Source organism: Copadichromis virginalis, linkage group LG6, assembly GCF_057382275.1.
Source record: "Copadichromis virginalis isolate Kocher_CV1m ecotype Utaka linkage group LG6, C_Virginalis_male_GT1.1, whole genome shotgun sequence".
NCBI lineage: Eukaryota > Metazoa > Chordata > Actinopteri > Cichliformes > Cichlidae > Copadichromis > Copadichromis virginalis.
This window is the reverse complement of record NC_140623.1, coordinates 15,088,187-15,114,029: the sequence shown is the minus strand read 5'-3', so window position 1 is coordinate 15,114,029 and position 25,843 is coordinate 15,088,187. Positions and strand designations below refer to the sequence as shown.

The window sequence follows — 25,843 nt, the reverse complement described above, 5'->3', positions numbered from 1 at the left end:
TAAAATCAGTTATACAGCGATAAAAAGAAACACAAGAAGCTGTTGTATTATTAACTGCAATAGCCGGTCGCATGACAGCCACGGGAAGCCGACGGGTAAAGAGATCGGTTGTTATCGGATTACGACGTTGAAGAGAAATTGTTCGAGCCATGTTTCCGAAGTAACAAAGAGGCGACTGGATTGCAGCCATTCAAAGACAAAATATAACGTCCCAGAACACTCCAGCTCACAGGTTAGTCTGCTCCAAGCATTTACACAAAGGTCAGTCTGCTGCTGTAGTTAATGCGTCACTTTCATAACATAACTGGTGATATAGGTTACAAGCAAGTCTGGCGCTGAACAGAAATTGTCGCGCTATGCTCCTTTATTTATTGTGCATAAATAGTAAATTGTCCTGACACAATATTGCGTTTCGCTTCTGTTATTATGGTACATTGACAAAAACATATACTTTTATTCACAGGATAAAACAGTTGTTTTGTATCACTAATTGCCCAGTACGATTACAGCATACAGTATTATTGTCACTGCTACATTTCTGTGATGCTACCAGAAATTATTTCCACTACTAATTAATTACCGTTGAGCTCAAAGGTCCTATTAATAAACGGTTAACGAATGTGTATTTATGATGACGATTTGTGAGACTGGTAAACTTATGATACGTACGATGGTCTTTCGTTCTACACGGTGCATTTCAAGGTCCTGCACCCATCCGTCGGTAAACTGTACCTGGGCTTGTTGCAGTGACCTGAAGTTACTAAACTTCATGAGTGTATGCACTCACTCCAAGAACCGTATGATTATAAATATGCATATAAATATGCTACGATGAGATAGCTGACTTCATCTAACTAGCAAATGTTGTCCAGGCTACGTTGGTGATGCAGTTTTTTTTAATATGTATGATATTTTTGTCATGCGATTTTAACAACCGCATCCAAGAATAACATGCAGCTTATCTCAGAACTGTCGGTGAAAATTATTCTTGGAGCTAGGTTTAATTGAGCTGCATTTTAAAGAGGTGCAATTTCACAATTTGTGTATATTTTCTAAGTTCACTATTTTGTCATGTGTTGAGAAAAACACAGATTTTAAAATTACATGGTCTAATATTTACATTTAGCATAACTGCAACATTATTTTTTCGTTGTTTTTTTTTTTTAAAGACTCGAAAGGACTTGAAATTCAAAGTTTCAGACTTGTGACTTGACTCGGACTTTTACACCAGTGACTTGAGACTCGACTCTGACTTGCCTGACATTACTTGAGACTTGACTTGAGACTTGAGGATAAAGACTTGAGACTTACTTGAGACTTGCAAAACAATGACTTGGTCCCACCTCTGACACACACACAAGCAGCCACACACAGCCGGTGTTTCCTCCATGTTCCTCTCCTGCCCCGTCCTTTTCCTCTCTTCTCGTGCGTTGTTTGTCTCTGAACATTCCAGCAGTGCTGTGGAAAAGAAGAAAAAACTGCTTCTCCTCAAATGCCAGAACAGATCAGGCCTGAGTGCTTAGTCCACTGCACACTGACAAAGAGAGAGAGGGTGGGGGGGGGGGGGGGGTTGTGGGTGAGGGAAATGAGGGTGAGGAGGAGGGTTAGCATGTAAGCAAGTGAAATGTTCAGATATGTATGCAGAGAGGTCAAGAGACAGGACGTGTTGGAGGGAGGTTAAAGTGTGTGTGTGTGTGTGTGTGTGTGTGTGTGTGTGTGTGTGTGTGTGTGTGTGTGTGTGTGTGTGTGTGTTTCAAATCCAGGTTTATGTTTGAATAATTAAACAGGATGCCAGGTTTCTCTGCTGGAGAATTGTTGCTTTCTCAAACGCACACACTGACACACCCCAGACACACAGTTACAGGCAGGTACATACGCACACAAACACAAACACACACACGGGGACACACTTGACACATCGGGTGTTAGTCATGTGCCTGACTGTGTTTGTATTATTAATAGTATGCTAATGAGGTTCAGAGCAGCACTGTGGCGGGTTAAAGGGAGGTTTTGCTGTGTTGGTTATTTGCTGTGTTGAAATGTCACACATTGATGCTGTGGATGAAAGGAACAGAAGCTTTCCTGGCATGACCACCTTCAGAGGCCAGAAAACCACAAATTTCTATCAGTCGTTATCAGTAGCTGTTTACACGCATGCACCGCAGCCCTGAACTTTTCCAGACTTTACCCAACTGAGGTGGCAGTGAGAGCTCCTATCGCAGGATCAGCTAGATCGAACTTTACAGCAGTCGCTGACCTGGCATGTGAAGCCTCATTGTGCCAGGGCGAGCGCCGAACACACCATTTTCTGCTGTGTGATACATGTGAGAAACTCTGGAAAATACCCAGAGGTGATGTGAACAGGTAAAAAAGTGGTGTGACTAAAAAAAAAAGCCTTCCTTGGTCACTGTGGTCACTGTCTAACTTTTAGATTTCCAGTCATTAGTCAACATTTTGGGAGTTATCCGCTCTTCCGTGATGCCCCTGGAGTGCGTGGAGACGCTTGTGTTTGCTCCTTCAGCCAGCAGCAGAACATTTGGTGTGCTTTGCTGAGACACTTCAGAGTTAGAGGTAACAGAAGCAGCTCTAGTGAGTAAATAGAAATGAGGGACTGCGAGGCAGCTGCTTATTCTCTATTTGAGGGCGTGCCAAACGAAAGGCTAGGCGAGCTCTGTGCCAGTGTGTTACATACAGTAGTGACATAGATAAGAAACGGGAGAAACGGCCGGACTGCTAACAAGTGTTTCTGTAGGAGACAGTAACTCCCACTGAAGAGGGCTTTGTTACTTTTTAAACCTTTTATTTTCACAAAAAGCTCCGTAACTAACGGAACGAAAGGACACCCCAAAAAAGAGCATATTACGAACTTTGACTGGAAGAAGACCCAGAAAAAAAGCACCACTGTAAACATAAATGATTTAAAGCGATGTAGCAGAGACCTACCACCCTGCTGGACATTGTGCATTAGTTTTGCAACAGAGGATGAGAGAACCGCGACACAAGGCCGTAGAGATTCCTTTCATAAATTTCGTTTCAGTGTCAGAGCTCAACTGGAAATCACTTTCGCCACCTTTGGGATGAATATTGGAAAATATTTTCACATAGAAGGGACACACAACGATAGACATGTAATCACTTGTACCAGTACACAATTCTCAATAACCAGTAGATAGCACTTGTGTACTTTATATAACATGCCTCATTCATCCATTCAGACTCAAATGGATGCATCAGAGAGCAACATGAGGTATCTTCCCTAAGAGACTGAAGGAGCCAGGGATCAAACCAACAACCTTCTGATTGATAGGTGACCTGCTCTGCCTCCTGAGCTACAGCTACCCCAATACAAGACCAACACATAGTGATGCAGTTAAAGTCAATTGGCATCACTGACATGCTGGTGACGGTCCATTTTTTTAACTTTGCTAATAGACTGTTAATAGGCTGCTAAGTAGCCTACAAACGTCACTACGAGGTATAAAGTAAGCTACGTTACTACATGGGTTTCATTCTCCCTGGCATTTATATAACGGTCTCAAACCCAAACACATTTTGGTGTATGGAAACGTAACCGCTACCTCAAAAGACAGATGTTCATTTCAAGATAAAAACGCAAGATTTCTTATCAGGTAGTCGGGGCGGAGCCTTCGTGGCAGCTGCGCTAGCCCACGTGTAGCTTCTGCTGTGCTTGTGGGCTACTTTCTGCTTCTGCAGCACATTAGGATAGATAACACAGGAAGAGAGAACCACAACAGCAAACCATGGAGGTTCATATCGCAGTTCTGGTTTCAGTTCAGAGCTGTTAGACTGCTACCTGACACAGATACAGGACCCGTTAGACCTGCCAGTTTATTATTGGCTAATAAACCCATATTTAACCCATATTTAAGCTAAATGTGTGTCTGTATTGTAAAAAAAAATCAACTCGATCTTGCTGGGTTAAAGCTTTTTTTTTCATATAGCGTGTACTGATGACTAAGATTACTGTATTAAATTGAATAAACGATAACGTTGGTGTGATTCTCATAAAAATTCTGTGAGGAAACCCAAAGTTTGTCTGCCCGTTTCTCCCCCTCTGAAGACACACATCTGTGAAAAACTGCTCATCAACTCGGACGAGAGGAAATGATGTATCTGTCGGTGAATATCCGCTGAGATTAATAAACATTTGGTCTCCCAGTCAGCATTTTCAGGAACAACAGAGATGTATGTGGTGTCGACGCCAGTAAACTATAAGGTAAGATGTCATCTAATGGAGCGGTGTGCTGGGCTGATGGGTTTTCAATCATTCTGAGGCAAAGCTGGAGTTGTGTGGCACACAGGAATACCGAGCTGCAGCTGCACAGAGAATAGCAGACTCATTGTTGGTTGTTGTTGTAGCTGTAGATAATGAGAAAACTCGACAACACCACCTTGTCTTTTAAGCTTGTAGCCTTGCTGCAATCACGGCACTCTCGGTTTTCTTGTTACAGATCAATCAAAAGTTTGTTCTGAATCTTTCGAGTCTGAATGAATCACTTCAGATGAAAGAGACGTTCAGTCTCACTTTAAAGGAGACGACATTAAAACTACTGCCTGCTCACGCAAAGTGAGGCACAGTCCTAAACGATTTGGTAATGGTTTTATTATCTCTGGCTCAGCTGAAGTAAAGCTCTTTATCTTAGAGATATGAGAGCATGCTTATCATAACTGTATCTCTTTTATGTTGTAGCGATCCACTGAAATGGACTTTACTGATGATCAGGGAACGCTGACCCTTTTTTTCTCGTCTTTTTTGGCGTAGCTTATAGCACTTTGTAAGCTCTGGCATTCCCAATTCATCAAGTGAACACCTGTAACAGATCTGCACTGAGAGCGCTTCTTTTTGTTAGCTTGTTGACTCGAGAATAACAGGTGTGATTACACACGAAACACCGTCTCCTCATCCTAGCTCTTAGCAAATGTGTGGACTGAAAAAAAAGTCAAATATTGTAATCTCTGTCAGGCTATGTTCTTGGTACTCAGATCAAGCAGCCTTAGTTTGGCAGACTCTGGGAACTGTGATTGTTCAGTATTATACCATCAACAGGATTAATCCATTAAGTAATTATACTATCAGCAGTGGAAATTATCAACAGTCACAGCACATGTTCAGAGTCCGAATCATCTTTATTCGGCCAAGTTTGTGCACACGCATAAGGAATTTGATTCCGGTGCTCTCTGCATACAGAAAACAAAATTTTTTTAATTGGCTATTAAATAGGTAATATATAATTAGATGTATATACACAAGGAGAACATTGGGATTGGGATCATTTTGCTGGGATGGTTTGGATCCCAGTTCATGGGATGGTCACCGCAAACCTTGAGTAGTCATGAGGGGGACCAGTAAATATGAAAATTGTGTGAACTATGTTGTATAGTGAAACTTAAGCTGTGCAACCTTTCCAAAGAAGCCATACTTGTTCAGTCGTGAACTTTAACATTTAACACACTAACTGAGACCTGTAGAGTCTAAGCTACAGCTCTTATGTTTTTTACAGTTTCTCTGAGCATTGCAAGAATTTGCTGGGACGTCCAATCCTTGAAAGATTGTGGCATTGTGTTAACACACAACTCCAGACCAGCAAACCTCTGCTTTTATAGAGGTTCTCATACTTACTTTATGCATTTTATTAGCCGATACTGGCTGCTACTTACTCTCTTAATTCCAATGCAAAGGGAAAACTTATTAGAGGACTGCACAGAGTCTTTTTCGGATGACTGTATGTCATCCTAGGATGGGCTCGAGCCCTGTCCCATCCCTGAATTAGAAAGGTGGAAGAGAATCGATGGATGGATGTATATATGCTTGTTGAAGTGTTCACTATCTTCCATCAGTATATACTTTTTTTTGTTAGCTTATTTAATACATTTTATTTAATTAAAGCACTTGTGTAGACTTTTCACTGCCACTTACCATGGGCCAGTTTATGACAGCATGATGCGTCATGATCCTACAGCACTAGCATGCTTGTTGTCTGTGTCTGTCATTTAGATGTTTTGAGGATAATTTTATACATTTTGAGGCTGGTAGCATATTGTGACCCTGACTCGAGTCACTTTTAACATATGTGTGCAACTGTCTGAAATCTGTGCTGGCATTTGTTTTAGGCTACGTGTTACGCTGAAAGTCTAAATGCATGATGACAGGAAAGGTCGGAGGTGATGGAAACAGGACTTCAGAACATCTCTGATAATGAGAACCCCTGAGAAACCCCTCCGTTTCACCTCTCCTGAGGTTTGTGAGTCTGCTGTGTTACATTCAAGGTTGCTTTTCAGTCCTGCTTGGTTATTTTGGCTCTCAGTTAACAATAAAGACTTTCAAAGTGAAAATGAATGAGCCACAGTTACAATTTTCAGGGAGATGTTTCACAATAATATCATAGTCTTGTCATTGTAATCCCTCCCAGATGACTGACAGTCTCTGAGAATGGCACGTTGAGGAGTTACCATGGTAACCCAGCGCTCAGTTGCGATGTTATGACAAAATAAATGATCGGAAAAATATGAACCCTGGTCCAAGGACTGTATCAGAGAAAGATTATGGCAGCGCTCTCAAACAAGCAGTTCATGTGAGGGCAGGAAAAGCCTTTCGTTCAAAATTTAATTTAACAAATCAAGTCACTGATACAGTCAGGCAGCGGGTTAGCGCTGACATAAGTGAGTTTGAAGATGAAAGTCTGTTTTGAGAGCAGTTCTTAAAACAAAAGAGATGCTTTTATATGTGCAGAGTGATACTCTGTCTCTGTCAGCTGAATTAGATTAAATACAAATCCTGGTTCTGAGTTTGAGAGGGAAGCGCCTCATGTGGGTGTTTCTGTGTTGTGAGATTCTGGTCTGTATCGGGGTTCATGTGGCTTTGTGGTAGTCTGATGGTGACACAGTTATCTGCACTCATTGATTCATCAGCTGGGGGGAAGGGATGCTTCTTATTTTTAATCCAAGAGAGATATGGAGGAACCAGCACTTCCATAAATACACACATAAACACACACACACACACACATATGCATGCAGGAAAATGATGTCAGCTGCACTGTAAACAGAAATAACAGAACTACCAATCAGCACGCGCTCTTTAGCAAATTACAGGGAAAATTAGAGTGTGAGAGCAGGATGAAGGGATGAAGTGCAGATAGAGCTGCAGAGCGAAGGGAGAGCTTTTCCCCAGATTACAGCACAGCTACAGATTATGGCCCGTGGATTATGAGGGTTTGACCAAACCAAAAAAAAAAAAAAAAGTGGAGGCAGAAAGACAAACAAGTTGTTTTTTCCTGTGTCCTTTCAGGCTGTTTGGTAGTGGGTTTGTGAACGGTTTCTTCCTGCTATCCGGTGCCTGCATCTCTCTAATGCTCACGTGTGTGTCACATTTACACAATGAAGCACGTGCTCTACACCCAAACATGCTATAAATATACGCAGACACACTCATGTATGTATGACAGCGATAGTGTCACTCTAAAGATGCAAAGACTGATCCATTAATTAGTAAGTCAGTGTAGAAAAAATGAATCAAGGTTCTTTTGGCGTTGTTTTTTTTCTAAGCACCTAATTTTATTTTTATTTTTTTTGGGGGGGGGGGGGGGGGGGGCTTTTAAACCATTGTTTAAAATGGAGGTCACCTTGTATTCTGATGAATTATGATGGGGTATTTGAAACTACTAGTGCAGAGACTACATCCCACGATACGATATTATCACAATACTTAACACACGATACGATATTATTGCAATTTTTTAAAATATTTTGCGATATTCAGATTCTGTACATAAAGGTAAACTTTATCAATATTCATTTTATCTAATAACAAAGTCTCACACGCAGTCTTTCTCTCATTTCAGTCAGTTTTATTGTTGACAAACTTGAACGGTTTGTATTACAGTCTAGTCCAACTTAACTGAATTCAACCATCTGGTACAATTATAGCTATTCTGAACTATGCAATTTATGAAAACTATGCAGCCCCTTCAGCAACTGAAGAATTTGAAAGTAAATTAAAACAAAATATAATTTTACATTAAATAAAAAAGTTTTAAACTTAATTAAAATAAAACATGTCTTAAATTAAAATAAGTAAACTGTCATGTTTATTGCTGCCAAAAAAAAAGTTAAACGCATTTGGACAGTGAAGGAATGTCAGGATTCTTGCTCAGAAAAAGGATCAACATGCTCTGAAGTCAGAGCACAAAAACCTTTTTTGTAACAAAATATCGATTTCTGCTGTCCCTGTATCGATACATTATTAGCAAACAAAATATCACGAAATATCCCCCCACCCCTAATATATATACAGTGGGGCAAAAAAGTATTTAGTCAGCCACCGATTGTGCAAGTTCCCCCACCTAAAATGATGACAGAGGTCAGTAATTTGCACCAGAGGTACACTTCAACTGTGAGAGACAGAATGTGAAAAAAAAATCCATGAATCCACATGGTAGGATTTGTAAAGAATTTATTCGTAAATCAGGGTGGAAAATAAGTATTTGGTCAATAACAAAAATACAACTCAATACTTTGCAACATAACCTTTGTTGGCAATAACAGAGGTCAAACGTTTACTATAGGTCTTTACCAGATTTGCACACACAGTAGCTGGTATTTTGGCCCATTCCTCCATGCAGATCTTCTCGAGAGCAGTGATGTTTTGGGGCTGTCGCCGAGCAACACGGACTTTCAACTCCCGCCACAGATTTTCTATGGGGTTGAGGTCTGGAGACTGGCTAGGCCACTCCAGGACTTTCAAATGCTTCTTACGGAGCCACTCCTTTGTTGCCCGGGCGGTGTGTTTTGGATCATTGTCATGTTGGAAGACCCAGCCTCGTTTCATCTTCAAAGTTCTCACTGATGGAAGGAGGTTTTGGCTCAAAATCTCACGATACATGGCCCCATTCATTCTGTCCTTAACACGGATCAGTCGTCCTGTCCCCTTGGCAGAAAAACAGCCCCATAGCATGATGTTTCCACCCCCATGCTTCACAGTAGGTATGGTGTTCTTGGGATGCAACTCAGTATTCTTCTTCCTCCAAACACGACGAGTTGAGTTTATACCAAAAAGTTCTACTTTGGTTTCATCTGACCACATGACATTCTCCCAATCCTCTGCTGTATCATCCATGTGCTCTCTGGCAAACTTCAGACGGGCCTGGACATGCACTGGCTTCAGCAGCGGAACACGTCTGGCACTGCGGGATTTGATTCCCTGCCGTTGTAGTGTGTTACTGATGGTGACCTTTGTTACTTTGGTCCCAGCTCTCTGCAGGTCATTCACCAGGTCCCCCCGTGTGGTTCTGGGATCTTTGCTCACCATTCTCATGATCATTTTGACCCCACGGGATGAGATCTTGCGTGGAGCCCCAGATCGAGGGAGATTATCAGTGGTCTTGTATGTCTTCCATTTTCTGATGATTGCTCCCACAGTTGATTCTTTCACACCAAGCTGCTTGCCTATTGTAGATTCACTCTTCCCAGTCTGGTGCAGGTCTACAATACTTTTCCTGGTGTCCTTCGAAAGCTCTTTGGTCTTGGCCATGGCGGTGTTTGGAGTCTGACTGTTTGAGGCTGTGGACAGGTGTCTTTTATACAGATGATGAGTTCAAACAGGTGCCATTCATACAGGTAACGAGTGGGGGACAGAAAAGCTTCTTACAGAAGACGTTACAGGTCTGTGAGAGCCAGAGATTTTCCTTGTTTGAGGTGACCAAATACTTATTTTCCACCCTGATTTACGAATAAATTCTTTACAAATCCTACCATGTGGATTCATGGAGTTTTTTTTCACATTCGGTCTCTCACAGTTGAAGTGTACCTCTGGTGCAAACTACTGACCTCTGTCATCATTTTAAGTGGGGCAACTTGCACAATCGGTGGCTGACTAAATACTTTTTTGCCCCACTGTATATATATATATATATATATATAAAAATATGTAGAAGTTATAAAATTTTGGGCCATTATTGCTTATGTTCAGACCACTTAATAATAAAAAATGACGCTTTAAAAAGAGTAAATGAACAAAAAATACTTCGTCTCAGGAAGGTTTTATAAGTTATGGCCACATTGAGGCCTTGCCCCGTTTTATTATTAGCCATAGCCGCTAGCTGCTACCGAAATGATAGCTTAACACAGCGGTCCCCAACCCCCGGGCCTCGGACTGGTACCGGTCCGTGAATCGTTTGGTACCGGGCCCCGAGAATTGAGGCTCAGGGGTGAAATGCATAGTTTTCAGTGTTTTTATCGGTTTTCAGCGTTATTTTGTTATCATTTTTATCGTTTACTCGGTTTTCCTTGGTCTTTTCACGTGTGTTATGAATAAATTTTCTTTTTTTCGGTACTAGTTTTATTTTGTTGTATTTATCCGCGACACCTTAAAGGCCGGTCCGTGAAAATATTGTGGGGCAAAAAAGGTTGGGGACCGCTGGCTTAACAGACGGCTAGTGTGGCTATCAGCTAATTGCTAATAGTTAAACAGCTAACATTAACGTATGTGGGGCGTAATTTCCATGGGGGGTTAGGGGGGTTATGTTCAGCACAAAGTTACGCCGATGCTGCCAGGCTAACATTTATGATAACTGTTTATTATCAAAGTGCTGTTGAGATCTGCCGTGTGCCTATCTGGCTGCAGCGCTGCTGTGTGAAGTTGTGCGTCAACTGGAGCAGTCAAAGATGGCATCTATGGTATAGAAACTGTTAGATAGAGACAGACTATCTAATATGAGCTTAATTTTTAGTAGTGTTATTACTGTTTTAGTATTTGAGCATTTAATTTTTTGCAACCCTAGCAGGTTATGAGCTTTACTAGTTATCAGCTAGGCACTCGCTTATCTCCACTTTAGGTTCTTATGACAAACCATCATAAGGTCCTTTTGTTTTCACCTGCTCTCCTAAATATACTCATATATTTTTGCATATAGATCAAGTTTATGTGAGAGAACACATTAAAATCTGAGCTTTTGTTTTTTTTATGAGAGTCCTATAATTTCTTTACCTTCATTACATGGTCGATTCTCTTTAACACACTGAAGTTATACAGTAGGAGTATGTCTGGAAACACTCACAGATGTGAACATGTTGCTTCAACTTTACCGGCTCTCAATTAAATATTGAATGAACAGGACAGAAGAATATACTTGTCCCTAGATTAAAGTTTAAATTTGAACTTTTTTTGAAATGCTTTTCTTACTCTTTGTTACCCTTTCAGAGCTTCTCGGAGCAGCAAAGCGGGTGAACGTCAACATCCAGGATGCAGATGGGTGAGGGATCACAGATGTTTCACATCACCTCCTGTTCCAGCTGTTTACTCTATCATTACACCTCTTTCTTTATCACTCCATTTTCATTCCATCTTTTATAATAACCTATTTCTTTCTTCATGGCCCTGAAAACACTCACAACACTATCAACACAACTGAATCCTGAGATCTTTTCTTGTTTTCTCAGATTTTGAGGTAGTTGTTACTCAGCCATCGAGCCGCTCACTAAAATTCAAAGATCTAATACATCTTAATTTGCTCTTTAGTTGTATGAGCCTCACATGTAAAGATCCCGCATAATAACATGTAAAAAAAACACCTTCAGATTTTTCCCACTTGTTTTTACCATCCTGATTGTAGCATATGTGCCCCGTCTTCCTAACAGTTGGGCCAATCTGAAGGAAACTTAAAAAAAAAGACTTTTATTATAGATCCGCGTTTAGCAAAGACTGAAAATCTCCACAGGCTTGGCTGAAACTGAATTGAATGTGTACATGAACATTCATATACATAAAAAATGAGGAAAACCCAGAGATGCTCATCTTTTCCACACTCAGTCATAAATTGAAGACTGCTCTGATTCATTCGGGCTCCTTCATAAACCCCCATTTTGTCCGTGCTTAAACACAAGGCTTCCTGGTGACAGTCCATGATTATTTCCTCCTTTTCTATTTTTATACCTTACAATAGCTTCCAGTGGGTCAGTCTGGATCATGTGGTGGGCGACCTCTGGCCAGGAGATCTGTGCTGTAATTGAAATAATCATATGAATTAAATGAAACTGAAAAGCACTTTCTGTTAACTGATTTTGACTCACATCCAAACTAATGCAGAACCTGTGAGCTGGGGTCACAAATAGATCATTTTAAGAGCTCTGTTATAAAATGTCTCATACCTTGCTGATATTAAACATGAGACAGTTATCATGAGAAAAATAAACACCAAAGCCCGATGCTTGTGGGCTGTAGCTGATCCATGTTGTGAATATCTAATTAACTGTGGCAAACAAATAGGAAGAAAAATCTTCAAATAATCAATAGGCTAGCAAGCCGTTATTACTGTTCACATTATCTCCTGTTTAAATCTGTCTTTGGCTCATAGGAGTGTAGCCAGCTGAAGACCTCAGATCTGAAGACTGTAATTATCACCTTAAAGCAAAGCCAACATTTCCCAGCTCCTAATTTGCTCAGAAATATTCCCTTATCAGCTCTGAATGTTCAACTATGGATTTTGGCTATATTTAGCTTCATGATTGGTTAAGCTTTTTGTGTGCACATGCTTGGTTTACGGCTGTGTTCCGTTTGACTCCATCAGATAACAAAGATCTTTTTATGATGTTGATTGGATTCAGATAATTGGACTCAGCTTCTTGTGTAATGACTGATGAGTCGTTGATTTGACTCCAGGGCCCCGCTCTTATGTTCACCACAGATCCATTAGACCCACACACAGATGCCCTGCGCGTACGCTCGACTCCGGGGGAGAGAGATTGCTTATTAATGGAAGTAGGTCATTTCCACCCGCCCTCCCCGCACGCGCTCCCATCGTCACACAGAGCTGTGGGGCGGAGCAGCTGTACGCCGAAGATTACTTTAGCAAAGTTGTGCTCAGGTTTTACACTATGCATTTGAATGTGTGTATTTTTATACATAATCTGTGTCTGTGTGAAGGCTGTCGCCGCTGCATCATGCTGCTCTGAGTGGCAACAAGGAGATGATCTCTCTGCTGTTGGAGGCCCAGGCAGCAGTGGATATCAAAGACCATAAAGGTAAAAAAAAAAATGCACACAGGCTTTCACAGTGTCACTGGGATACGCTGTGCTGCTACAAAATAAGGCACAAAACACACACACGAACACACACGGCTGTGCAGAAAAAGCCCAAAAACAAATACTTTCCGGCTTTCCCTGTGTGACAAATAATACCGGCTTATGTAATAAAAGGTGAGCTTCTTGGAAATGCAATTTATGTCTGTGGCGTGCATTTATGAGGAGCGACAGATTTGTTTGCACAGTCAACAATAGAAAACAGAAGAAGGAAAGCTCCATGGCTGCAGGAGTGAGAGCCAAGTGGGAAGCAGAGCAGAGAATATCTCGATCCTACGTTGGCAGATTCAAGAAGAAGGAGGAGAAGAAGAAATCTCAGGGCAGATGGGAGTTATAATCCCTCCAGGATGTAGGCCTACTGTGTCTGCACTTTCAGTCATGCCCAGTGTGCCTCTAAATAGACTTACCAGGCCTCTTTTGGTGAACCTACTGCTTTAATGGGTGTGATTTTGCAGAGGCACCAGGAAACAGCACATCTTCACCTTCTACGAGTAGGTGTTTGACTGTGTGCTTTATTAACAGAACATAGGAGGTGATTGTAGTCAGGGTAGTGGCCCAAAAAATACTAATAATGTTTCTGAGATTTAAGATTTGTCCAACCAGATGGAACCAGCCAACTTTGTCTTAAAGAGAACTGTTTCCGGTGTTAGGAAAACATACTTCTGCAAGATGCCAGCTTAAGTTGCCTCAACATCCTGAGGGCCTTTGCTTTGGAGCTGTATATCCTCCAGACAAACATCACAAAAAGGAAATGTGGAAAGTGGCTATGTGTTCAGCCAGAATAATCACAGGAACAAGTGAAGGGTATTTCCAAAGACAGAAAGTTGGAACATGTCCATCCCTTCATGCATTCATCCCTTTTCTTAAGTGCTTATCCGATTCAGGGTCACAGAGTGCTGGAGCGTATAGCTATTGGGCAAGAGGTGAGGTAAACAGTCTATCTGATATCGTGTTGATGTTGTTCCTGGATCAACATAATAATGTTTGTCTGCGATCAACATTGCATTTGAATAATCACTTTAGGATATCATAGCTTTGTGGCTTGGAAGACCCCTTACCAATGTCTGCTCTAGAGATGGACCGATCCGATATTAAGTATCGGTATCGGTCCGATACTGACGTAAATTCCTGGATCTGATATCGGAGAGAAATAAAAAATGTAATCCGATCTATTAAATATCAAAAAAGCACCTCACAAAACTTGCGACATGGCGTAACTCAGCTCATAACCGTAGCATGTCGGAGCAGTGTGGTCACGTGATAGAGCGGCTGTGTGTATTTGTAGCCTCGCTACCAAACCGGCATTTCATCTCCGAGGAAGTGATCCCAGAGAGAAGTAAAGCAAGTGTGTAAGTTTATCTCTGAATGTTTGTGAAGCATTCCCGTGTTAAGCTTAACAACCGATATATGGAGCAACTGCCTCTTCTCTCTCTCTCCCTCTCCTGCTGCTGCTTCAATCATGAAACTGATTAATGATCAGCTGATTGGCTTTTATGTGCGAGTCTGTCTCTCTTCTTTGTTTATCGCCCACTTCGCGCCAGAAAGAGAAAACCAGCGGCTGAACAACAGCAGCACGTTTAAGCTTGATAATCTTTTGTTAGAATTTATTTAATATTACTTTCTACACCAGGATCCTTTTCTGTGTAGCTGACGGCTGGTAACTGTGCAGGGGCGGATCTAGCAAAGTTTAGCCAGAGGGGGCCGACAGGGCATGAACAGGGAAAAGGGGGGCACAAAGACATACTTTTCTTCTTATTCTCATTTAAAATGTCTAGCTTTTAATAAATAATTATCTGAATCTTACACCCAAAGTTTTAATCTTATGTAAAATGTATAGAAGTCCATTACTGTATATAGTAACTGTTAAGTCTAATATACCCTAGTAAGCTATAGTACTTCATCATCATGTGCAGTCTGCAATTCTGTTGAAGAAAGATGTTGAATCTATTTAATTATTCTTGAAAAATAATTGATTTCTGTGCAATTTTTTTCACACTGCATCAAATTAAAGTCGATTACGTCGATTAAGCATCATGAGGTGGAGGGGGGGGTGGTTCCCTTTTTTTTTTTTTTTTTTTTTGCTGGGAGTTTTAGAGCCCTATTAGTTAGGTTGCTTACTCTTTAAAATACCAGAATAGGGAGGATGGAGTAGGTTTAAGTTTATTAGATTGATCAGTATTGCTGAACTATGAAATATTTTGGGTGCAGGGTAGTTTTTGCATACAGGTATAACAGAATAGCTTTAATGTTTTTTTTAACCCTATGAACTGATACAAAAAGCAGCAAGATATTAAAAAAACAGTTTTATTGATTAAAAAACACACTATATCGGATTCATATCGGTATTGGCAGATATCCAAATTTATGATATCGGTATCGGTATCGGACATAAAGAAGTGGTATCGTGCCATCTCTAGTCTGCTCAGGAAAAAATCCAAATCCAGAAGGGTTGGTGGGAGTTAGAGTTACACTTTGCTATGTGGTGTGATGGTTTATTCTGCAAAACTATGACATCACTGCAATATGATTGATCATTTCCAATGTTGAACCTGGACCAACATTAGTTTTGTTGGTCCATGAACAACACCTAACACAACAATATCAGATGGTGTGAAGTACAGATACCAGTCCTGTTGATGAATTAAGGACTTTCCAACTGTCCCGCTCTCCAAGAGTAACTGCCTCCCATGACACTGACACGGCAAACCTTCCGGCACAACTACTGATGTTGTTAATTTAATTAACACCAAAGCAGCTGAAACTGATTAGCAACCCCGTCTCTACTTAACTGACCACATCAATATACCAGATGCTTTATTGATGTGATGCTACAGTATACGCTGACTGAAATTATCTTAAACAGTGTGTTATGTTTTCAGTGGGTGACATGTCTGGACTGCAGACCAGCCAGCTAAGAACCCAGAATCTGTGACTTTGGAGGTGCTCTGTTCCTGAAATAAGCAAGGCGTTTCCTGAGTAGTTTCATACCTTTTCCAAAACGTGCATATATTGTTTAGCAGTGGTGGTTCTCTCAGAAATTAAGACTTTAAAGAACGTAACCAGTGCTGGCTTTTAAGTTGCATGCATGGTCGCTCTTCTGTTTAGTGCAGAGGACACAGCGTCCATGATTTACAAAAAAATTTAACCTTTGGATTTGTTGAAGACCACACAGCGACAGAAGCATTTAAGAATCGTTCATTTTTTCCCCTTGAATACTCAGATTTTACCTTAACCGTGTGTTTCTGAGCCCATGCAGTCACAATCAGAATCTGTTATTAATGCATTGCTGCATGAGGCCCAAAGATCACAGCCATTTAAGATTGGCTTTTCAACCTTACCCCCTGAGTAAAGACATTCTTTAATATCGTTTAATGGTATTGTGTGCTGTGACCGATTCACTTCTTTTTTGGTGCATGTAATTAACCTAAAAAATAAATAAATATGAGCCCCTACTTGATGTTTTTAGGTTAGTCTTATCAAAACATTATTAACGGTTAAAATGAGAAAACACTGTCGCCTTCCAAATACAGCGCTATTAATAAAATACGCCTGATGCTGCACGTCAGTCACAGTTTCTCAACAAGACAGGATTATACTCATTTCTTTTAGGACTTTTGAAAAAATGGCCTCTGAACTGATTCGTGTACGTCGAGCATTTCCTCTGATTTCTCAGTGTTGCTCTTATTCCTGCGCAGTCCGCTCTTCTCGTGCCCAATCACACTTTCGAGAAGATCTTTGAGACCGTGTGATAGTAATTTGGCCTGAAATCTCTAAGCTTTAGATTCTGTAACTCCTGCAGCTGCTGTGCCTCTTTATCCTGCCAGCACCTATCCTCTGACTCAGGCGTCTCTCATGCCAGCTGAGGCTGGAGGGGCCTTTTTATTCAGCTCAATGGTGTGGCTCATCTCTAGTGTCAAGACTGGAGGTCTTGGTTTGCTGCCATGAGAAACACGCTCACTGCTTCTTGAAGCCACCGCTGCAAAGTGGTATTAGATGTCTTCTGGTTAAAGGCAAGGCAAGGCAAGGCAAGGCAAGGCAAGTTTATTTGTATAGCACAATTCAACAACAAGGTGATTCAAAGTGCTTTACAGAGACATTAGAAACAAGAACAAATAAAAAGCATGATTTAAAATTGATTAAAACAAGCAAACTAACTAACTAACTAATTAACAAACAAACAAACAAACAAACAACAGTATATAAAATCAAAACAGATAAAATCAGAACAGTAGATAAAATCAGTAGTTAAATGTAAGTTTTGAAATTTAAGCTTAAAGTGTGGATTTGGTGCTTTATTCAAATGCAGCTGAGAACAGGTGAGTCTTCAACCTGGATTTAAATAAACTGAGTGTTTCAGCTGATCTGAGGCTTTCTGGGAGTTTGTTCCAGATATAAGGAGCATAAAAGCTGAATGCAGCTTCTCCGTGTCTGGTTCTGACTCTGGGAACTGATAAAAGACCGGATCCAGATGACCTGAGGGATCTGGATGGTTCATACTGGGTCAGGAGGTCATTGATGTATTTTGGTCCTAAACCATTCAGAGCTTTATAGGCCAGCATCAGAACTTTAAAGTCTATCCTCTGACGGACAGGCAGCCAGTGTAAGGACCTCAGAGCTGGACTGATGTGGTCCACTTTTTTGGTCTTAGTGAGGACTCGAGCAGCAGAGTTCTGAATGAGCTGTAGTTGTCTGACTGATTTTTTAGGTAGACCTGTAAAGATGCTGTTACAGTAATCAAGCCTACTAAAGATGAATGCATGGACTAGTTTTTCCAGGTCCTGTTGAGACATCAGATCTTTTATCCTTGATATATTCTTGAGGTGATAGTAAGCTGACTTTGTTATTGTCTTAATGTGTTTTTCTAAGTTTAGGTCTGCATCCATCACTACACCCAAATTTCTCGCCTGGTTTGTGGTTTTTAGATGTATAGATTGAAGTTCTCTGGTGACCTGTAATCGTTTTTCTTTGGCGCCAAAGACTATTACCTCAGTTTTGTTTTTGTTTAGCTGGAGAAAATTGTGGCACAACCAGTCATTGATTTCCTCAATGCATTTACCAAGAGCCTGTACAGGGCCTCGGTCTCCTGGTGACATTGTGATATATATTTGTGTGTCATCTGCATAGCTGTGATAGTTTATTTTGTTGTTGTTTATAATCTGTGCCAGTGGGAGCATGTAGATGTTAAACAGAAGGGGTCCCAAGATGGAACCTTGGGGAACTCCACATGTGATACTTGTCTGCTCAGATGTGAAGTTACCTTTTGATACAAAGTATTTCCTGTTTTCTAAGTATGTTTTGAACCAGTTTAGTACAGTTCCTGAAAGACCTGCCCAGTTCTCCAGTCGTTTGAGTAATATGTTGTGGTCAACTGTATCAAATGCTGCACTGAGATCCAGTAAAACTAGGACTGACATTTTTCCACTGTCTGTATTCAGACATATGTCATTAAACACTTTGGTCAGAGCGGTTTCAGTGCTGTGGTTCTGTCTAAAACCTGACTGGAAGGCATCATAGTAGTTATTCTGTTTTAAGAAGTAACTGAGCTGTTGAGAAACTGCTTTTTCAATGATCTTACTTAAAAACGGGAGATTTGAGATCGGCCTGTAGTTGTTCATTTGTGTCTTGTCAAGATTGTCCTTTTTCAGTATAGGTTTGATTACAGCAGTTTTTAGTGATTCTGGAAACACACCTGATAATAAAGAAAAGTTGACGATCTGTAACAGGTCTGACTCTAAAGTCTTTGAGACCTTTTTGAAAAAACTTGTTAAAGGCAGCGATAAGGAGTCCGCACTGATGTTTTGCACAGCAAAACTTGGCATCACCTTGTATGCTGTGCATGGCTCTGGGAGTCGCTGTGCAGTTCCCTCCGAGGGTTTCTTGGGGCCATAGAAAGAAAGGGGTTGGACTTCTCTTGCCCTTTGTGTTCAAAGTGTTTGTCTCAAACATCCCATGATGCCCATGATGCCCTATTTGGGCTGTTACCTTGTGACTTTGTCACAAGGTAACAGCCCTATTTTTCAATTGCTTTGCTGGTTGTTTAGTGAATACACTCTCTGTCGAGTCTCATAGCATGCAGGCCCAACACGTTTTGTTAAAGAGAAACTGGAACCAATGTATTTTCCTGTAAATATAACATTTGTTTTAATTAGCTTCAATTAATTACTGTTGTAGTACATCTGGTTAATTTTCTTTCAATGCAATAATTGTTTAAGCTCTCCTAATCTCTCAGACTAACAGGCCACACAGAGGGAATTAACCATGAGAACATTTGTTAACAAGTAAATTTAGTGATTTCTCTGTAAAATCAGCACCAGATAGATTTCTGTCTGCTTGGTATCTAATGCCAAACTAACCTAAACTAACAAAAAATTTGTATTTGCTTGCACTCATGTGTCTTTACATTCTCATTTTTTTGTACGTGCCTGTGTGCATGTGGTTGTGGGTTGTGTTGTGTGTCTGTTTTATTGTGCCGTCATGTTGGCTGTGTATGTTTGTGTCCTTGTTTGTGTGTGTTTTGTGTAGGAATGCGTCCCCTGCATTATGCTGCATGGCAGGGGAAGACTGAGCCTATGAAAATGCTGCTGAAGGCAGGCTCGTCAGTCAACGGACAGTCAGATGAAGGACAGATCCCGCTCCACCTGTCAGCTCAGCATGGACACTATGATGGGGTAACTGTTTGTGTGTGTGTGTGTGTGTGTGTGTGTGTGTGTGTGTGTGTGTGTGTGTGTGTGTGTGCACTGTAGGTGCTTTACTGTGCACAGAGCCAGTGTTTGTGTTATGTGAGATCTGTGTAGTTGTTATGTGGGCTTGATGCTGTGTGCCTGATACGTGGTTGTTTCAAGCTCAGCTTTAAATGTGTTGGTAACATTTGTTTGTTTGTGTGCGTCTGTGTGTTACAGTCGGAGATGTTGCTGCAGCACCAGTCCAACCCGTGCATCTCAGACACAGCTGGGAAAACTCCACTGGACCTCGCTTGCGAATTTGGACGTGTTGGAGTGAGTACAACAATAACTACAACTGGGTTCAAAACAGAAGATTTTTTTTTACCCTATCAACAATATGTTTTACCTAAAAATGATAAATGATGAAGATGGATGTAACATCACCATCACCCATTGGTTTTGGACTCCACATTTTAAAGCTTCACATTAAATTTTTGCTGCCACCATCTTGTTTTTTCTTTAAGCCAGAAGTTATCTTGGCCACTAACCAGGTGACGTTAACTTGCCTGTTATTTTGGATGTGTGAAACCAACTGAAAACCAGTGATTGTGAGGGAAGAATGAGTATTGCCCAACTGGGTTTGACTGGGTTCGAGGTTGATAGCAGCTGCTGGGAAAATGATTTCTAAAGCCGCAGTTACTCAGGCCTAAAGACAATTTAGTGAGCCCCAATAGCTACCTCCTATTGGTAGGAAAAAAGCATGTCTCCCCCAACTGGTGTACAAAAACCTATTTGTGATTGCTTTGGTTGCTAAAATGTTGTTGCGTTGGTAATTTGTGACGAATAAGTGACGAACTTGTCTATAAACACCAGCCAGCCGCTCTCCGAGCTGTAAAGAATCTGTGAAAATTGTCACACAGACCAAAAGCAGACACCCTTTAAAATGTTGGCTGTATTCCTCAGGCACAACTTTTACTGTTAAGGCAAGTCTTCCTCATTTACAGTTTGCGTTGCTTGTAGCTAGCAAGTATTTTCATACAAAAATGAAGAACTACAGGCAACTGTGGCAATCTGCTAGCAACCAAAGTAATCACAAAGAGGTATTTAGTTAATTCGCTATCAACCAGTGGATGTATCATGTCCAGTTTGGCGGACAATTCTTGAACAATGTCCTTTTGATGTCACATGAAAAACCAAAGTAAATTATTGCAACTGTTAGCATGCTAACATGCTAAACAGATCACATCAACTCACTTGCATGTTAAGATTTGCTTAGTAATAGACCCTGTGCACGAGAAAATGCTAACTTCCTGGTTTGAGACCGGATGTGGGGTTGTACATTTCCGGTAGCTTTATTAAAATCATGTCCAAAACTCGAAAACGGAAAGATCGCGTTAAGTTACAAAGAGGAGAAGGTGGGAACACTCGCCACTGTTGTGTCATAAAAAATCTAATGATCAATTTTGATGTTTAAAGAGTTTAGATCGATGAGTTGTTTACATCACTCAACACAAGCAGAGTGATGCAAGCAGGCAAATTCAGAAGCACATCTCTGTATAGTGACTGGTCTTATGATTTAAACAGGCAAATGTTCAGCATTCAAACTACAGGTGAAGAATAGTCAAACCAGATGTTTCCCCAGTTATGTCGATATCAGCTAGTCAAGTACACACCTACACAGCATGTTAACAAACCGTGAAAAAAGCCACAAAAAATGAATGATTGCTGGTAACGGTTTCTATACATTAGTATTTACGAAGGGTATGTTGTGACTTACCTTCAAAATTACAGTGGTCCCTCGCTAATAACGCGGTTCACCTTTCACCTCGCTGTTTCACAGATCTTTTTTAGTGCAAGTTTGCACGTTTTTTTACGTCACATTGTGTCCTGCGTCCTGATCACTGCAGACGATCTTCTCCGTGACGTCTCTCCTGTACAGTACAGAATCGCTGCATCGATTGCTAGCAGTGTGACTCTGAAGTGCAGTGCTGTATGTCCACGATGTCCACCAAACATTTTGCACCGTCAAAAAATAAAATTGGCTACTTGATTTCACCTATCGCTGGTTATTTTTAGAACATAACACCCGCGATAAACGAGGGACAGCTGAGAAATATAACATTTGAATCCCTTTTCTCTTTTGCTCTGAGGCGCGGGGAAAAAATATCGACAAGTCGATGAACATCATTTACAGATATATTGGGTAAATGCCCAAGACATCTATAGAAATGTAAATCGCCGCTTGATTCATTCATTTGCTTAACTTGTTTTGGACCGTAAACAGGGCGTGAATAGGACACTGGAAACAAAGCTCCCCACAGGAGTTTCCGCACCGGAAGTAGCATATGCTAATGTGCACATAGTCAATATTAAATACTTAAGTACAGCTAAAGATAATGGGAATGCCATTAGCTTAGCTTTTAGCTTGTTAGCATTAGCATTAGTTTTTAGACATTAATCAAAGTATGAGACAAACTCAAATTTTGATCCAATGATGGGGTAAGAAGAAAAGTTAGATATTATCAAAAGTACCAAATTTGCCATGTTTTGACTGAGAGACTCTATACCTAAATGTTTATTTTAGAGTTTCCTGGTAAAGATAAGCAATGGTGACATCCATTTAATTTTAAAATTATAGGCAAAATGTTCACCTAAAAGGTTAATTATTCCAGAAACAGATTAATTATACAACAACACAGCCTAAAAATGTCTAAAATCCTTAAAATGAACAAGAACAATGGTCTTACTGAGACAGCCACATGTGGACACAGAGGTAATTCAAGACACTAGCAGCCAAAGTGTGCACCTGTGTTGCTGCTAGTCCACAGAGAAACCAGATTTTAGTTTTAAATTCACTTTTACACAGAAGGAATTATAGAGTTAATATAAATCATGAAATGGCTTTACAAGTTACACTGTGTGTCTTTGTGTTTAGGTGGTCCAGCTCCTGCTCAGCAGTAACATGTGTGCAGCCATGCTGGAACCAAAACCCTCCGACCCCAACGGAGTGTCACCTTTGCATCTGGCTGCCAAGAACGGACACATCGAAGTGATACGGTCCAAATAACTACTCCTTTCTGTCTGCTCTGTGTTTGTTATACCTCCTTCATTAGACACTTAGTCATTCTGTCTCTCCACCGACTGATCTAATTTAACGTTAAAGGATAATGCCAGTTCATTTCAACCTGGCATATTTCCCATTAACAAGGCTAACGTGTTTCTATGGGTCATGCAGGGTTTCCACTATCCACCTTGATTGTAGAGATTTGTAGAATTGAGGTGTGAACAACATACATTAGAGAAACTGGGCCAAGTCCTCTGAAGCATCCCAACAACAATGAATTATATTAAACAGTTCTTTCAAGTCTTTATTTCTATTCATTATTTTTTCTATTTATTATTTTTTTAACAGGCAAAAACATTACATGCATAGGCCCTGTTCACATCACATAAAACTATATATACAAGTGAAAGATTACAGATATACAGCAAAACACAAGTTTAAAAAAAGAAAATCAGAATCAGAATCAGAATACTTTATTGATCCCTGGGGGAAATTATTTTTTGTTACAGTGCTCCATTATAAACCAACATTAAGACAAGACAGACAATACGCTAACTAAGAATAGTACAATATATATATATACATACATACATACATACATAAGTCACTTATAAATAAATATTTGGAAAAAAAACATGTGTAGTTGTAGCAGCAAACAGTGTGTTAAGTGGATGCGTTGTACAGGGAGATGGCCACAGGCAGGAATGATTTCCTGTGTCGTTCAGTGGTGCTTTTCGGTAATCTCAGTCTCTCACTGAACGAGCTCCTGTGACTGACCAGCATGTCATGGAGTGGGTGGGAGGTGTTATCCAACATTGTCTTTATCTTGGACAGCATCCGCCTCTCCGACACCACCTTGAGGGAGTCCAGCTCCATCCCCACAACATTGCTGGCCTTACGGATCAGTTTATTAAGTCTGTTGGCATCTGCGACCCTCAGCCTGCTCCCCCAGCATGCAACAGCATAGAGGATCGCACTGGCCACAACAGACTCATAGAAAATCCTCAGCATTTTCCGGCATATGTTGAAGGACCTCAGTCGCCTCAAAAAATAGAGATGACTCTGGCCCTTCCTGTAAAGTGCTGTGGTGTTTTTAGCCCAGTCCAGTTTATTGTCAATGTGTACTCCAAGGTATTTATAGTCCTCCACAATGTCAACACTGACCCCCTGGATTGAAACAGGGGTCAAGTGTTTCCTGGTCTTCCTGAAGTCCACGATCAGTTCCTTGGTCTTTGCCACGTTGAGCTGCAGATGATTCTGCTCACACCACGTGACAAAGGAGTCGACCACAAAAGAAAAATATGGTGAATTCATGAGTTGGGGTCTTTACTATAAAGTCAATTAAACATACCCAGGTTTCTTCTTCTATGTGGCTTCACTTACCCATGTATTGGCAATCAGGCTAGGCTGTCACCAAAGATAATTTTCAACTCGATAATTAAACCCAGGATTTACAAATCTAGCACATTCACATAAAGGATACAGTTTAGGCAACATGACACATCACAAACTTCAGCATCTTTTAAAAATGAAGAAAAATTACAGTATTTGAAAAATAAAAAGTGGTTTTATATATACAGCACAGAGATAACAATGAGCCTTTACATGACACAAAAGCCTACCACTAAAGAATGGCCCACTTGAGCTTTCTTGCCAAAGTCCACTTCCTGTTTAACTTACATATATAGTCACATATTTTTCTATGCCTTAATAAATGACCAACTAGTCAAACGGTTACAGGAAAAAGTGATGCCTATGTCCAATAACCATGTAGTAGCAAAGGGTTGTACAAAAGGTGTGGCTGTTTTCCTACATGAGTGGATGCAGGCCTATGGTATGGAGGGTAGGGGTAAAAATGGGTCAGAATGTTTTTTTATGAGGTCAACAATTACGAAGCTTAGGTGACGTGTATTAGGATCTTATAGTATCACTACATCAAGGCTTCTTTTGATGTAGATTCTGCCTGGAAGACGTGAACCTTCAAAACTGAAAACAAAAACAGGTTTAAACCTGAAGTTGCCTGGAAAAAAAGGCCCCAGTCTTCCTTTGTAGCACAGGCCACTGTAACAGCCATTTCTCAAACCGTAATCTTCTGGCATTTCCCCTGATCCTTATCTGGGGCAAATAGCCCTAGCTGGGTTTCGAAAGACATTATTGATCCTAGGTAAGAGAGTGTAAAGGTCTGATGCTATGTGGATTGGGCAGCAGTCTGGAACAGAGATCCGATCCAATTCCTGGTTGCTAAAACTGGTTCTTGGGTAATAGGACTACTGTCAGGCTCACCTACATGTATGACTCCGGTTCTGCAGCCAGTCTCCTGGGAAGGAGTTGGATGTTGTTCCCCTCTGGAGATGCTCTCAGTGAGAGACCCTGCATGTTTGGTGGATGACAGGATATCTGACTGTTGTGTGGACTTATACGTCAAATATTAGGCCCAGGTGCCTTTTAGTCTTTGAGTCTTCATTCTCTTACTGAGAAATTTTAACATTCACTGGGACATAAGTGGGCTTTGCACCAAAATACCCTAGCCCACATGTCAACGGCCAACATGACTTGGACATCTGACAAAGTCCCAGTACACCCAGGAAAGGACTTTACCAAACACTAGAACTTGGTGAAGGATCGTCAAATCCTACCTATGGCAGAATTTGGACACCATTCAGAAGGAGGCAGAGGACACCGAGTCTGACTTAATCATGCTCTGCACCTACATGGAGCTACAGACGTAAGGTGGCTGCTGCCTGTCATTGGGGCCTTGCGGGAGATTTTCATTCAGACTCATGTCATCTGCAGTATTGGGGACACTGTAGCGCTCTGTTCTGATAAAGAGAGCTGGCTGGTTGGAGCGAGGTCTGGACATCTCTGTCTAGAATGCTGCTCCTGTGACCTGGACATATATAAACAGCAGAAAATACACAGATGGATCAATAGATGGTTCTGGTGAACTGTGTTAGTGACAAGTTGCTGGCTGACCTAATTGTGAGCATTTTTGAACGTTTTCCTCCTCAATTGGCAGTATAGG

The 25,843-nt window shown here is 40.9% G+C and overlaps 1 protein-coding gene across 4 annotated transcripts in view; it reads left to right on the top strand.

Moving 5' to 3' along the window:
* LOC146707495 (uncharacterized) overlaps positions 1 to 25,843 on the top strand; it is a 62,766-nt gene that overhangs the window by 10,401 nt on the left and 26,522 nt on the right. For 3 of the 4 annotated variants that reach the window (XM_085458860.1, XM_085458858.1, XM_085458857.1), the window contains exons 2-6: positions 11,219 to 11,270; positions 12,941 to 13,038; positions 19,618 to 19,763; positions 19,995 to 20,090; positions 22,693 to 22,814. In XM_085458860.1, the coding sequence (XP_085314986.1) occupies positions 11,219 to 11,270; positions 12,941 to 13,038; positions 19,618 to 19,763; positions 19,995 to 20,090; positions 22,693 to 22,814 (514 nt within the window). Of the gene's footprint in view, positions 1 to 11,218; positions 11,271 to 12,940; positions 13,039 to 19,617; positions 19,764 to 19,994; positions 20,091 to 22,692; positions 22,815 to 25,843 lie in introns of those variants that run through there. The other variant, XM_085458859.1, reaches the window with a different exon arrangement.